This window comes from Somniosus microcephalus, chromosome 13 (genome assembly GCF_052327205.1).
Source record: "Somniosus microcephalus isolate GS21.2 chromosome 13, FLI_Smic_1.0, whole genome shotgun sequence".
In the NCBI taxonomy this organism is placed as follows: domain Eukaryota; kingdom Metazoa; phylum Chordata; class Chondrichthyes; order Squaliformes; family Somniosidae; genus Somniosus; species Somniosus microcephalus.
In genome coordinates, this window is record NC_140999.1 from 26,282,952 (window position 1) to 26,297,587 (window position 14,636).

At 41.9% G+C, this 14,636-nt stretch overlaps 1 protein-coding gene across 1 annotated transcript; it reads left to right on the forward strand.

Moving 5' to 3' along the window:
• The first annotated feature begins 4,920 nt into the window (after positions 1 to 4,920).
• On the forward strand, positions 4,921 to 12,738 carry oaz1a (ornithine decarboxylase antizyme 1a). The gene is given in 6 exon segments (XM_086004675.1): positions 4,921 to 5,152; positions 6,746 to 6,803; positions 6,805 to 6,891; positions 8,350 to 8,522; positions 8,955 to 9,040; positions 12,325 to 12,738. Coding segments are annotated over 6 exon segments (645 nt in total). The 5' UTR covers positions 4,921 to 5,042; the 3' UTR covers positions 12,456 to 12,738.
• Positions 12,739 to 14,636: the final 1,898 nt, after the last annotated feature.

Sequence of the window (14,636 nt, forward strand, 5' to 3'; positions counted from 1 at the left end):
AATCCTTCCACCACTTCATACAGTTCCCGAAAGGGAACAGTGTGAGGATACGTACGACGATGACCTCTTGCGCAATGCACCTCCTTGGACCCTCAGTCGCAGATGCGAGGGGGCAAATCGTGCAATTGTTAAATTTTTCATTTTATTGACATGTGAAATGTTGGACCAGTAATTCCCTTCCAAATGCACGAGTACGGTCGGGGTACTTACGCGCCTGGCCGGAGGAAATGCCGGTTTTCAGCATGCACAGTGCATGTGGGGAAAACCGGCATTTCCTGTCCTCTGAACGAAGGGGTTCAGAGGCAGAACGCGTGCGACTGCACAGGCAGCGGTGCGCAGTAAAATTCGCCGCTTTCATTCATGCTTTCAGTGAGGTCAAGTCATTACAACTTACACATGAAAAAAGCATGGGTACAGTTGCTCCAGAGGCTGCGGAGGAAGATATTCTTTTATCGTGGAGCTTCTGAAAGTATGTATGTCTGTATATATTCCTTTGCGTGTTATGTATATATTCCTTTACTTATGTGTATGAATGTATTATTTAATTATGACTTTCAGAGAAAGTAACTTATTGGAAAATCATAATTAAAAACATACATTCATACACATTAGTAAAGGAATATAAAACATACATACATATACGTAAAGGAATATATGTGGACATACATACATAACTCATTCTCACATTCCATTCACACAGCCACAATTGCTCCTTCTACCTACCGTTCTGAAAACCCGTTTAAAAAAAAAAAAAAATTTAAACTTTAAAACTTACTTAAAATTTCTTAAAATAACTTCCCTCCCTTTCCCAAACAAAAATATTGCATTTCAGAAGCTCCACGATAAAATATATCTTCCTCCGCAGCCTTGGAACAACTTTACACCTGCTTTTTTCAAGTGTAACTTGTAAGGACTTACCCTCACTGAATCCATGAATGAAATCTACAAAGTTCACTGCGCAAGCGCTGCCTGTGCAGTCGCACGCGCTGTGCCTAGACCTCGGGTCTGGAAATGCCGGCGTTCCCCGCATGCGCTGTGCATGCTGAACGCCGGCATTTCCAACGGCCAGATGCGTGAGTACCCCGACCGTACTCACGCCTTTGGCCACGAATTTCTGGCCCCAATATATGTTTATCTTCTTACTTGGCTTGTTTTAATAATTACAAGTTTTGTGTGTGACTGTGAACAAACGTGTCCTGATTGGTTGGATGAGTGGATGAGCGATTAGCTCCCTCTATTTGTAATATTTGCATATCGAATTGTGATTGGCCTGCAGGCATCTGTAAGACTGCTATAGTTTTTTTAAGGTCCAGGTTAGGGGTCCTGAGGGAAGTCATTTTGTTTTCTGCTGATGTTGTGATGATGCAGTAAGTAAATCAGACTTTATACCAAATAAACCAGTTACTTGTTGAACTCTTGTCCTTCAATTTAAAATATACAAAATAATACACTATTGGTGATGTAGCGTCGTGTGTGTACAGGTCATGCTTCCATCACATGGAGCATCAGCAAAAATGTACTCACCCTGTTGCAATCGTGCTGATCGACCGCAGTTCAACACAGAGATGAATGCCCTTTATTTCTCTGCATAGAACAATGCCACGTTTACCATCGGATGTGTGGAAGCATTTTACCCCAGGCATTAAAGATGGAAAGACTGTGTACATGTGCAAACACTGTAGAAAGCCATATGTAAAGAATGCCACAAAGATGCAGCAGCATTTATCCAAATGCAACAACTTCACTCAAAGCTCACAGCAGTCAGCCCAGAGTTCCTCTGCTTCCATTCAAGAAGATGATGGTTCTCATTCAGCATCAGGCTCCTTATCATCAGCAACTCCTGGCCCACTTGGAAGGTTCTTTGATAAAATGGATAACCATAGCCAGAAGAATGCAGATGAGTGCCTTGCTCGAGCTGTATATGCAACAGGCTCACCCCTCATGCTCACAGCCAATGTGTACTGGAAGAGATTTTTCAATGTTATTCGCCCTGCATACTGTCTTCCCACCAGACATGCTTTGTCTACTTATTTGCTGGAGGCTGAGTATAACAGAGTCCAAGGAAAGCTCAAAGAAACAATAGCGATGGCAGACTGTGTTGCAGTTATCTCAGATGGGTGGTCAAATGTATGAGGGGAGGGCATCATAAACTACATCGTCTCCACTCCTCTCCCAGTGTTCTTCAAGAGCACAGACACAAAGGACAACAGGCACATACATTGCTGATGAGCTGAAAGCGGTCATCAACGATCTTGGATCACAAAAGGTCTTTGCAGTAGTTACTGACAATGCTGCGAATATGAAGGCTGCTTGGGCTCAAGTGGAGGAGGCCTACCCTCATATTACGTCTATTGGGTGCGCAGCTCATGGGCTTAACCTGCTCCTCAAGGACATCATGGGTTTGAGAACCATGGAAGCACTTTACAAGAGACAAAATAAGGACAAATTACAGGCTAAATAAGCTGACGCTCTTTTTATTTTATTTTAGATGGGTCTTTTTTGTGGGGGTTCAATAAAGTTCAAAATTATAACCTAAATAAAGTTTTGAAAGCCTGTTTTTATTTGTATGGAACAGTATGTCCATTTTGACGACAAAGATAATATAAGGGTCAGAGACAAAAACCATCAGTGTGCAAAAAAACTCAAAATTCCCATAAATTCCCATGGAAAGTTTCCTCTTTTAAAAATTCCCAGAATTTTGCAACCCTACTGTTGGATAAACATCTGGCAAGTTCCAAAAGGTAAACCTGATAGTGTCAAAAATAAAACTTTCTGCTCCCAGATCCAAAAGAAAATAAATCCCCTGCCTGCAGCACTTACATTCCCCCTCAATAATTTCTAAATCCACTATGTTTTTTCCCCTCTTAATAAAAGTGATTGGATGTAGAGTGCACCTGCAGCTTAAGTTATGACGAGACTCGTGCAGAGTATAAACACCAGCACAGACTAGATGGGCCGAACGGCCTGTTTCTGTGCTGTATATTCAATGTAATTCCATGTCCCACTGTTTCTGAGTCAGGGAATGAACCATTTCATGAAGAGAACGGCTAACAGCTGCAGGCTGCTGAGTTGCCGAATTTGTTACATCCTTGAAAAGGGATGTTTTGCTGTCACTCAATAGTAACTTTAAGATATCTAGTACCTATTCAATTGAGGGTGTGGCTAGTGTATTAACATGACTAATGATTTCCATAGGGTTGATTTTGTCTTTTGGCTGATCGACCGGCACAAAAGAGGTCCCAACAATTTTGAGGCCCTGGCCTCATTTAAATTTGACAGGCGAGCGGCACCGCCAGTCATTACGATGCAGCTCGGCAGATTGAGGCCTCAAGATTGGGCGGCCGCCCGCAATTGCGGAGGGTGGCGGTTCTGGGACCGCAGCAGCCCAGATTCGTTTTGTGGGCTCCAGAGGGACACTCCTGCTCCTCCATTGCCCAGAAAACTAATCTGACATTTTTAACTTGGCTGGGCCTCTTCAGTTCCATTGCCCGTGGGAAGCGAGGAGGTGAAAGGGCAGGTGTTGCATCTCCTGTGCTTACATGGGAAGGTGCTGGGTGGGGGGGGGGCAGGGAGGGGAGCAGGTGTTGGGGATGATGGAATAGTGGACCAGGGTGTCGTGGAGGGAACGGTCCTTTGGAATGCTGCCGGGGGAGGGGAACATGGGCTTGGTGCTGACATGGATCTGGAGGTGGTGGAAATGTTGCAAATTTAAACTGAGTAAAATGAAGTAGGTTGCAGGTGGATACTTTTGCCTTGTGATGATGTTGCAGAACAAAGTGCAGGTGGAGAGACCCGCAACCAACATTGATGAGGATGAGCATCTGATAGACAGTTGAAAGGAGACAGCAATATTGATTTGGAAATAGCGACTTGAAAAAATACAAAAGCAAAATACGGCGGATGATGGAAATGTGAAATAAAAACAGAAAATGCTGAAAATAATCAGCAGGTCAGGCAGCATCTGTGAAGAGGGAAACAGAGTTAACGTTTTAGGTCTATGACCTTTCATCAGAACTGGAAAAAGTTAGAGATGTAACAGATCTTAAGCAAGTGCAGAGGCTGGGAAAGGGGGGAGGGGGAGGAAAGAACAAAAGGGAAAGTCTGATAGGGTGGTAAGGCGGGAGAGATTAAATGACAATAGGTATGATTGTACAAAGCAAAAGGAGATAGTAATGGGACAAGCAACAAAAAGTGGCTCTAGAAGAGGTGTAAATGGGAAAGGCAAAATCATCAACAGCTGCCATCTGGAAAAAAAATGGGGGCAGAGGTTATAGTCTGAAATTGTTGAACTCGATGTTGAGTCTAGAAGGCTGTAAAGTGCCTACTGGAAAGATGGTGTAAAAATAGCAGGTCCCCGCCTGGTGCTTTAAATAGCTGAAGGCCATTTTGTGCGGGACCCAGTAACTGCGATCAGAGCGGCTCAGGGAGTCGCGAGTCCACCTGGGGCTAGGGGCTAGCGCCCTCTCACCCTCCTCATCTCAGCCATTTTACTTCCATTTCTAAGCCTTTGGAAACAACAAGGCCGCAGGCTTCGATCAAACTTGACTTCCGGTTGTCCAGCCGGCGTCGATTAAAATACCAGAAAAAAAACCCGTCAATGGTGGTTAACGCACAAATCTGAAAACTTTAACGACGTTTACGGAACTTTAAATTAAAAAAAAATGGAATTAGAAGCTTTAACGCTACTTCCCACAATCCCCCGCGGGATGACCACAGTGGGGTTTTTTGGGTTCGGCTTATTTAAAAAAATCCTTCGATGGCAGCGACATTTGTTTCTCACACGCGCGCGAATTAAAAAAAAACACATGGATGGATTTGAATTAATAATTAAAAAAAACCCGTTGAGGAAGACAATGGGCGGGCGCGATCTCCCATGAGGCGGCGCGGCGACCGCCTATAAATAGCCCCGCCCCGCCGGCGGCTGCGTCACAGTGAAGCCGGCTGCCAGACGCTGCGTGTGAGGTGGCGCCTCTTTCAGACCAGCGTTGTAGGCCCTCGCAGAGCCTTTCACCTGGTGTCCCGTGGAGGAAACCTGAGGCCGGATGGTCAAGATCTCCCTCCAGCGCATTTTGAATAGTCACTGTTTTGCCAGAGAGAAAGAAGGAAACAAAATGCCGTCCATGACGTTTAGTAGTAATACTAGTACCGAAAGGTAGGGGGGCAATCGGCGTCAAATAAAACGCGGCAGGTTTTTTTTACCACCCCCCATCTCCCCTCTTCTCAAGTCCAGGGTAAATGGCCACCCTTTGTGCTGAGGTTTGCGTACACTTTCTGGGTGCAATAAGCCAAATATTTGGTTTCTAGTCATGAGTGCAGTTTAAAAAAATTATTTTTCTGTCGACGAATCCTTTTAATCCCTTTTTGTTTTTTAGTTCCATTCGGCTGTCAGATGGAGTCTTGGTTTGTATCTGGTTTTATTTTCCCTAAAATACATGTTGAAAGGACCCATTAAAAGTTATTGTGGAGTCTCAAGTAATTTTATATAATTTGGATAAATTACCGTCCAAGGTAATATGAAGGGGGGGGGGAAAGAAGAAACGCTGAGTCTAAAGTTCATAAAATGGCGATTTTTTTTGGTTAACTCGATTTCAGGACTGAGGGACTTTTTTTCCCCGGGCCAAATAAATGCGAGGGTTGGGAAATTCCCTGGAGGCGGTGCATCTGCCGAGGTGACGTGGTTGCGTGTGGCGGCTGGAGACCGGGAATGCAGCAGGAAGCCCGTCACTGCCTGGCGAGCCAGGCTCCGGCTCCAGCTCCGAACCGGTGCAACTACATGTGCAGTAGCTTCGCTGATCTGCATGAAATTGTCGTCATTGTTCATATTTGGGAGAGGCTTTTTAAACGGCATTTGGAGATTTAAAAAAAAAAAAAAAAAAAAAAAAAATTCTGCTTGGGGTTCCTTTGGCTTCTTGGAAGGAGAGGGGGCAATGAAGGGTAGAAAAGGAGTTACTTTAATACCATTTTTGGTATTTTCATGTTTTGCCTGGAACTTTTTTATTGGGCATCCTCTTTTTGGAAGGGGGGGCAATGCAGGGTAGGGGAAAAACTGATACCATAGAATGGTTACAGCACAGTAGGAGGCCATTTGGCCTGTCGAGCCTGTGCTGGCTCTCTGCAAGAGCACTTCAGCTAGTCCCAATCCCCTGCCCCCTCTTGTAGCCCTGCAAATTTTTTCCCATCAAGTACTTAATCCAATTCACTTTTGAAAGCCATGATTGAATCTGACTCCACCACCTTTTCAGATCACCATTCCAGATCATAACCTCACTGTATAAAATACCAAGATCCTAGAGGGACATGCAGGGAGTCATTTTAACTCTTGATGGTGTAAAGTGGGTGATAGTGAATTGGCTGCCTGTTAGCCTGATTTTACATTTTTCCCCCTTTTTTACTTTAATAGAACAGAAAATTGGGTAGTGTGTATAATGGGCATCCATTTGAACTTTGCCTGTTTTACACCTATGCTGTATGTTAATGCCTCTTTGCATCCCCCTCCCCTGTGAGAAAATACAGCACCTGTGATTAGTGAAGTTACTCAAGGCAGAAAAGGAAAGTGGACGGACAGTTGTGGGTATGCCTAGCTTTTTATTTTGTTCCTAGGTATCGAGATGGCTGGTTTGAGCTCAGACGTGACTTGATATTGGGTGTGGGCAATTTGGTTAACAGGGTCCCTGTTTAAGTTCTCATTTTCTATCCACTTGAATGCAGATGGTGAAAAATCACATTTAACGTACCTTTTTTTCAGTTCCAGGCTGTCCTCCAATTGCTGTCGTAACCCTGGTCCGGGGCCTCTGTGGTGTTCCTGATGTCCCTCACCCACTCTTGAAGATCCCAGGTGGGCGAGGGAATGGTCAAAGGGATCACAATCTTGCAGCTAACTTACTGTTTTCAGTAAGTGTTTTTTTTCAATTTTATTGGTCACATAACTAAATACAAGTGTAATCTAGTCAGTGAACGAGCTGAGAGCACCAAGCAGCAAGAACACTGAGCTGCCTGGTACGCACGGAGCTCGCAAGGACGGCAGCCATCTTCATCGGCGCCATCACTAAAAAACACATACCGACATATACACGCATACATACTTTATTAAATATAAATAAAGCAGACATAAAATAAATAAAAGACATAAAGACAGTGCATAAAATGAACAAGCAATAATGTAAAAAATAATTTCTACAGTAATTACATTGATATTTCTACCCAGGCTTCTAGAATAATCTCTGGCTACAGGGTGGCTGCACTGGGGGAGCATTGTGAGGAACTCAACTTATAATTAAATAAATGTAATTAATTAATCAAATTAAATAAATAAAGTGCCCCCTCAGTCTTTCGCGATGTTTATTAAGCTTTCAGACTGATGCAACATTTGAAACTGAACTTGTTGGAAAATTATTTGGAAAAAGTAAAGGCACATGAATTAAGGAGGCAGAAAGCAGGGAATGGATGTTTCTTGGGGTTGGTGGGATGGGATAGAGCTTGTGGCATGCTCCTTTGATGAGTGCTGGGACTTTTTAATGTGTATGTTTCTGTCCTGTGATCTTTGATTTCTCGTGTATAGAACACTTAAGGAAGAATGCAGGAGGGCAGACCAGTTGGGCGAGTGGGCAGAAAGGTAGCGGATGCAGTTCAATGCAGCGACTAATGGCAAAGTATACTGTAAGACCCTTGAGAGGAAGACTTCAGATGTGTAAGCAGAAAAGGCTTGAAGTGCAAATGGGATTCTGGATTTTATATATGGGGCATTGAATACAAAACCAAGGAAATTATTTCGAAGTTGAAAATATTTATTGGTTATGCTACATTTGGAGTAAGGTTGCGTCTGAAGAACTCTCAAATTGTGGCCTTTTTGCAAACTGATGGCTGTGGTGGATCTGGAGATTTTTTAGATTGAGACAAATTAAATTGCTTCCACTAGTTGGCAAATCAGTAGCAAGAAGACATAACTGGAAGAATGAAAGTAGTTAGGAAACTTTCATAGGCCATTAATGCCTTGCCACAATTGGTTTGAGATATATAGTACGTTAAAGGGAGCTAGGCAAGTGTTTTTTAAAAAATATGAACAATATGGGAAAGAGCTGAGATAGCATTAGAGTAGGTAGCTCAAGCTAGGGAAGCTAGCATGTGGCATAGGTCAAGTAATTTGTGAATCAAATAAAATTTGGGAGCTGGTGGATGATTTACTATTAACATGACGACTGGGTTTCTGGACTGCAGGGTAATTAGATGACAACTGCAATTGTGCTTGTGTAAAACCGGCATAGAATTTAATAGGATGGATTGTTTAGAAACACTCCAAATTGCATTATTAAATACAATTTATATTTCCCCCCCCCCCCCCCCCCCCCACAGGATAATCGGCTGAGTGTAACAGAAGATTTGAGTGCAAACAGCAGGACTAAAATTCTCCACTTCCAGTCCAAGCTTACTGATGCAAGAATTGTTCACTGGAGAACAGTACTGAACAACAACAATCTGTATATTGAACTCCCAGGTGGGGCTTTGCCTGAGGGAAGCAAAGAAAGGTATGTGGTGGAGCATGTGATAAGTACATCAGATCATTCATGCATAGTTTTATTGTTTTTGCAGGCTCAAATTTTTATGGTTAACCGTTGGGAGGCAAACAAGGAGGTTCTTAATTGAGACTTCCATTGTAACATTTCCATAATAATGTGACTAGTAGGGCTGTGGTGATCATTCCTTACAGCTGAATTGATCAACTAATGCACTACATTGGCCTATTTGTATGTATTAGTTGGTTGAGACTTCAATGCGACCATGTCTGTTGACTAAATATGCTAGTTTCACTGACTTGAAGCCTTGACTATACAAGACCAATGGATACTTTCCAAGCCAGATTGTCATGCCATTAGCACCTTTTTTGCTGTTAGCCAGTTGGTGCATTATTGAATAAATCCAGTATTGAACCCTAAAATTCTAATCCACTTCTTTTTCAGTTTTACCATCCTGCTTGAATTTGCAGAGGAACATCTTAAAGCTGAACATGTCTTCATTTGCTTCCACAAGAACAGGGATGATCGAGGTGTGTTTGAGTACAATGGTAGTACTTTTTAATGTAGTGTTAACATCTGTGGCCCTTGACACTTTTTTGTATCTCGCACCCATTTCTAACTGTCCCATAAGCAGCTACTTGAATAGTCAGTCTGATTTGAGACATCATTCTAGTTGTCATGATTTCTGATCTTTGAACTGGAAACTCAGACATCCGTTTAATGTCTCCTCCTTGCACCTGATGATGCGGAGTTCCTGCAATATTGCACTGGGAGTGTTAGCTCAGACGATATCTACGCAAGCTCCATTGTTGGGTTCAACTACTGTGTTTGATCCAGATACAAGTGCTAGTAACTGCTATCAAGACTCCTGATGTGTTTAAGGATCTTTGCCAGTTGCTAAACTGACAGAAGTGGTTAACTTTGCAATTCTACTTGCCAAATCATATTTGTCTTTGGTTACACTAAAATTTCAGTTTAATGGGAACCTACATTGAATATTGCCTGAAGTACCCACTCTAACCATAGTGTGACTGCAGTTAATATCTGCTGCATGAGTGCAATGGTAGGCTGCTTTATACAGACTATCTCCCTCGAATAGTGAATCACCAACTTCAGCTGCAGCTTTTACTGTGGTAAAAGTAAAGGCAGCAGTTAGGATGTATCTGAACAAACTATACTCCCTCAGTAGGTCTGTGGTGAACAAATTATTCCCTTTAGCCAAACATTTCAATGGCATAACAATGCATGCTGGTTGCTGAACTCCAACTAGCTGAAATTCCAGTGACACTAAAATCAAGTGCATTCCCCAGGGCTTTGTGACCTTTCTGGATTGTATTTGACTTAAAACTGATTTGGAAGTTTAAACTTGTTTTTGATCTTCAAGCTTCTTATCTGCATAGCTGATTTAAAATCCAGCTAATTGGACCAGGGGAAAGCTTCATTCCAGCCACTATAAACTTTAGAAGAATTGAATGCTGCATGATCCACACACTGGTTGTTTATAAAGTGCAAATGGTTTGGAAGGGACACCCTGTTAGACTTAACACTGCACTTGCTATGGTGAGCCAAAGCAACATGGGATGTCCTTCTCTCTGGCTCTGTGGACCTTCTCAAGTCTTGCACTTCTCCATAGTCCAGTCTGGATATGATCTGAGGTATATTTTGTTGCTACCAAGTGGAAAGTCCTTTGTGGCAATGCAAGGGTGTAAAAGTGCTTCCTTAAGCATGTCTTGCAGTAGTTTGGCAAATGTTCCCGTGCTTGCCAAGTTTAACATTGAAACTAGTCTAGTGGCTTTTGCTGCAGCCTTGCTCACTCTTGATGTAGAAGTAGGAATCTGTTTGATATACAGTGGAATATGATTGCTTGAATGGATAATGGTTTCTGGTCTAACCAGTTGAAGAAATTCTGCAATGCTAAATCTCTAAGCTGAATACATTTTTGATGTTCCAGTGCAGAGATTTTGGATAGTGTTAATTAGAATTTATGACTTTAAATTGAGGTCAAAATAGGATGTTTTGTTAGATGTTGGCCTGGAATTTGCAGTTGTAATGATAGCAAAACTGTCAGCATTTGACATTACTGTGTAAAACTAGCAGCAACTTCTGGTGTTTGCATGTGTGCAGTTAAACCTGGAAATCCAGAAGTTGCTGTCAGTGATGCCCTGTTCCTCCACTCTGCGCTGTTGCAGTCTTTGCAGATGAGTTGGCGCAGAATCAGTGATAATGACGTGAACGTCAATTCTTTACGCACTATTCTTGCTGTAAAAACCATTGAAAAGTTAAATGTTGGAATGAGCTATAACTGGGTTTTTAAAGTTGTACTAAGTTATAATTACTGCTGAACAACCTCTGGCCCTGAAACTAATTTTAGAAGTGTGGAGTGCCATACCCTCTTCTGTGATAAATTCCATAGACTTTTAAAATTAAATTTTTTTTATTGTAAGTATTTTATTTCACCTGAATCCCATGTATATGTCCCAATCTTTATTTTGCATCTCTGTAAAAATGATTACTTCCTGGTTTGCTGTCTGAATTCTTCAATCTCATTGGCTGCTCAGCCTGCTTGATGACTTCTGTTCCTGGACACCAGAGATCCACTATAGATGGCGCCAGAATTAAATTGATGTAATAGGGGAAACGGACACCACCGAGCCCGCTAAATCTTTGGACAGCTTTCTTGTCAGCAGCAAGCACCAGCCCTTTGCTGCTGACTGCAAAATCAGGCCAATGTGAATTCCATGCTTGCTGTCTTTGCTTTGGAGCTAACTCTTCCAGCCCCAAAATAATCAAATGGCCAACTCTGCATCTGAAAGGCAGACCTTAATTGGAAGCAACAATCTGAACAGTAAGGCTGGGTCGGTTGTGGCAATATCCAGAGTCAGTTTAAGCACCACAACCAGAAAATGTGGTTTGCATTTTTTTAATGTTGTATAGGTGTCAAGTACCTGTTGTCTTAAATGCTGTATGTTGCTCCAGGCAAGTTACAGACCCATTGGTTAGATTTCTGACTTCTACAGTCAGAACAGCACTCAAAGCAAATTTGAATGCTACACTATTGCTAAGTTGAGTATGTTGTGCTGGAACTGTTGGTGCTCTGGTGTGACTGCTCCTTAAGTGTTGTGCCTGATTTTAGTCACCCAAGATGAGGCAGACATTCAAACCCCTGGAGTTGGTGCAGCAGAGTCATGAGGCTGATGCCAAAGATGAAACCCTGAGGATAAAGACTTTGGCTCTTCAGCTTTCAAAGGAAGTGACTGAACTGGGACATCAGAGTCTGTTTTTATAGAGAAAATAATTTGGGGAACAAGATAAATTATAACACAGGGGTGGTGATGGCCAGATTTAGGGCCAATGTTCAAGTTTTCCATGCAGTTTATATGCAAGCTTCCTAACCGATTTGCTTCCTTTCCTGAAATTGCACTTTGCTCAAGTGGAATTGAGACACTTCTGGGTTTTCTCTTCACAAAGGGAATAGGCCCCACCACAGCTATGATTGCATAAAGACCTGTGGAATATGTTGTGCTCAGAGCTAACTTAGTTCATCAGTTTTTGCCTCATTTAAACATTTACATATTGGCTATATGGTTAACTAGCAAACTGTAAATGCTTCATTCCACTGGCTTGTAAAATAGATTTGTTTTCTGAATTTTTAAAAAACTTTGCAGTGAGTTGGCAGCTTTCGCTTCATAGATTGTAACCAGTCGGCCAAAGCCATTTTTTCTTCCTCCCTCCATGCAAAGGTTAAGGCTGAGAAATGACCACTTGCATGAAAATGTTTTTAACACTTTTTTTTTTTTTTTTTTTTAAATTTCAGCTTCACTACTTCGCACATTTAGCTTTCTTGGCTTTGAGATTGTGAGACCTGGACATCCCCTCGTCCCAAAAAGACCAGACGCTTTCTTCATGGTGTATACATTTGAAAGAGACTCATCTGATGAAGAATAAACGTGTGCTTTTATCTTGCGCTTTGATGTTTTGGGTTTTTTGTTTTGTTTCATCTGTGAAGGTATATTGGTGAAATTCTGTCTTATCTGGCATTACAGCATCAGGAGAATCTTCAGGTTCAGTGGTGGTTGGTTGGCTAATTTCACTTGTACTGTATCTCAAAATATTTGCATGTTATGATTATAGCAAATAAATGCTCGCCATGAAATTAACTGCATACACTTTTTTTAGTTTTGAAGTTGACATGTTGCATTAATCTTAAATAAAATTTATTTTTACTGTTGGGAGTGCTTACCTTGGACTGAATATGAATTTGTTGCCTCAGGCCACTGATACAGGAATCATTGAAAGTGAAGTAAAATAAAGAGCAATTTAAAATTGGGGTCTTCACTCCTTCATTAATGGGGTATTACAGAAGAGCATTCTCTAATTTTTTAAGCACTTGGCCTTCAAATATTTAAAAGGAGAATACAGAAAACTTTCTGGTATCCAGCACTGACGGGACCGACCTGGTGCCGGTCAATCAACACTGCCGGAGAAACGAGCGCTATAGTTAAAACATACGGAGCTCAGAGCTCCGTCTAAAGCAACAAACCCTGTACAGTCAGAGCAGCTTGCAACTGTCTCTGTAGCTAAGTAACAGCTTTAGCTACATGCTTGCACAGCCGCAAATGGGGGAAAAAAGCAACTAAAAGTAAAAAGTTCTGAACAGACTCCTGAATTCTGCCAGTGGCTAGCGTTCTGGATATTTAACCTCCGTTTAAACGAAAGTTTCCTGTAGATGCCTTCTCCCTCAACTGACTGTGTAGCTTTTTCTACCAACCTTTCTTAAATCTGCTCAGGAGGGTTTGATTTCTCTCTCCCTCCTTTCTGGTTTGTATATCTTGGCCATGTTCTTTACCACATGAACTATTTGAGGCTTTTGAGTTGAGATTTTTCCAGGTGTTCTGGCCATTCCAAGCTTAGCCTCTCATTTGCAGCAGTGCTTCTATTTTTTTTTATTGAACTTTTTGTAGGTATAAGTGAACTCCAAATGCAAGGCATAATGATCCAAGATAATTTTGGTTAGTGGTTAGGGAATGTGATTCATTGCGGAAACGTTTTATTTTTTAAATTTGGGTTGTTTTGATCTTTGGGTCTGCCCATCCATCCTTGGTGAGTTTCAGATTAGTTGGGCAGTGGTTAGTTGAACCTCTTGATTTGGGGTGTGCACTGTTGGCTTTAATCCTGTTTCAATGAAAAACAATAGCTGTACCAAAAAAAAATTCCATCCTGTTTTACCAAGTAGTGCTTCAACTCACTAAATGAGGCTCACTCCCAGACTAGCTCTTCTGCTGATGGGCTTATTTATACAGTGCTCCTGAAACCATTGTTCTATTTAGACTGGCAGTTCAACAGTTTTCGCTTGGAACATTTGAATGGCCATTTATAGACGCAAATGATTTTGTTGAAACTGGTATGTTTATGTAAACTTGATTCCAGGGTGCTCTGGCCCCTAATGTGCTGTTTTGGTATTTAGTACTGATGCAAATCCAGCTTCTTTGAGTGGATAGTATATTGGCTGCCAATATTGCACTTCTTCCACAGCTGCTTGCCACCTCTGCTTTTCATGGTACTCCACTCCTTGCTTATACTTTAGGTTGCAAGAATATTTAACAACTTGCATTTATATAGAGCCTTTAACATAGTAAAATGCCTCAAGGCAGGGGAGCTGAGGACCTTCTGGCTCATTCCTGACTTCAATTTGCTTCCTGTACTCTACTCAAACCTGCATTGGATGTGGAGAGAAGAGGCAGGCATCATCCTGGTGAAACTATGTTGAACATTGTTTTTATAGGCTGCTCAAAACTATAAACAGCCAATTATGAAGCCCAAAATACTATTGGCACTTTTATCTACCTACCCTTGCACTTTTAAGGGATTGTATATTTTAACCCCTTAATTCTCAACTCCTACCCTTCTGTGTTCCAGAGTTTATACTTACTGGGTGGGTTGTTTCTGCTAGTTTCTTTTAACCCAGATTGTAGTGGAATTGGCCAAACCAAAGCAAAAGATCATGGAATTCAAAATGGTGAGTCATGCCCAAAATCACTTGTGCTTTCTGCTAACTTCTACACTGGATCAAGATTCAATTCGACCGAATCGGGCCTGCGCACAAAACTGGCCATGCCCCCAGTTGAG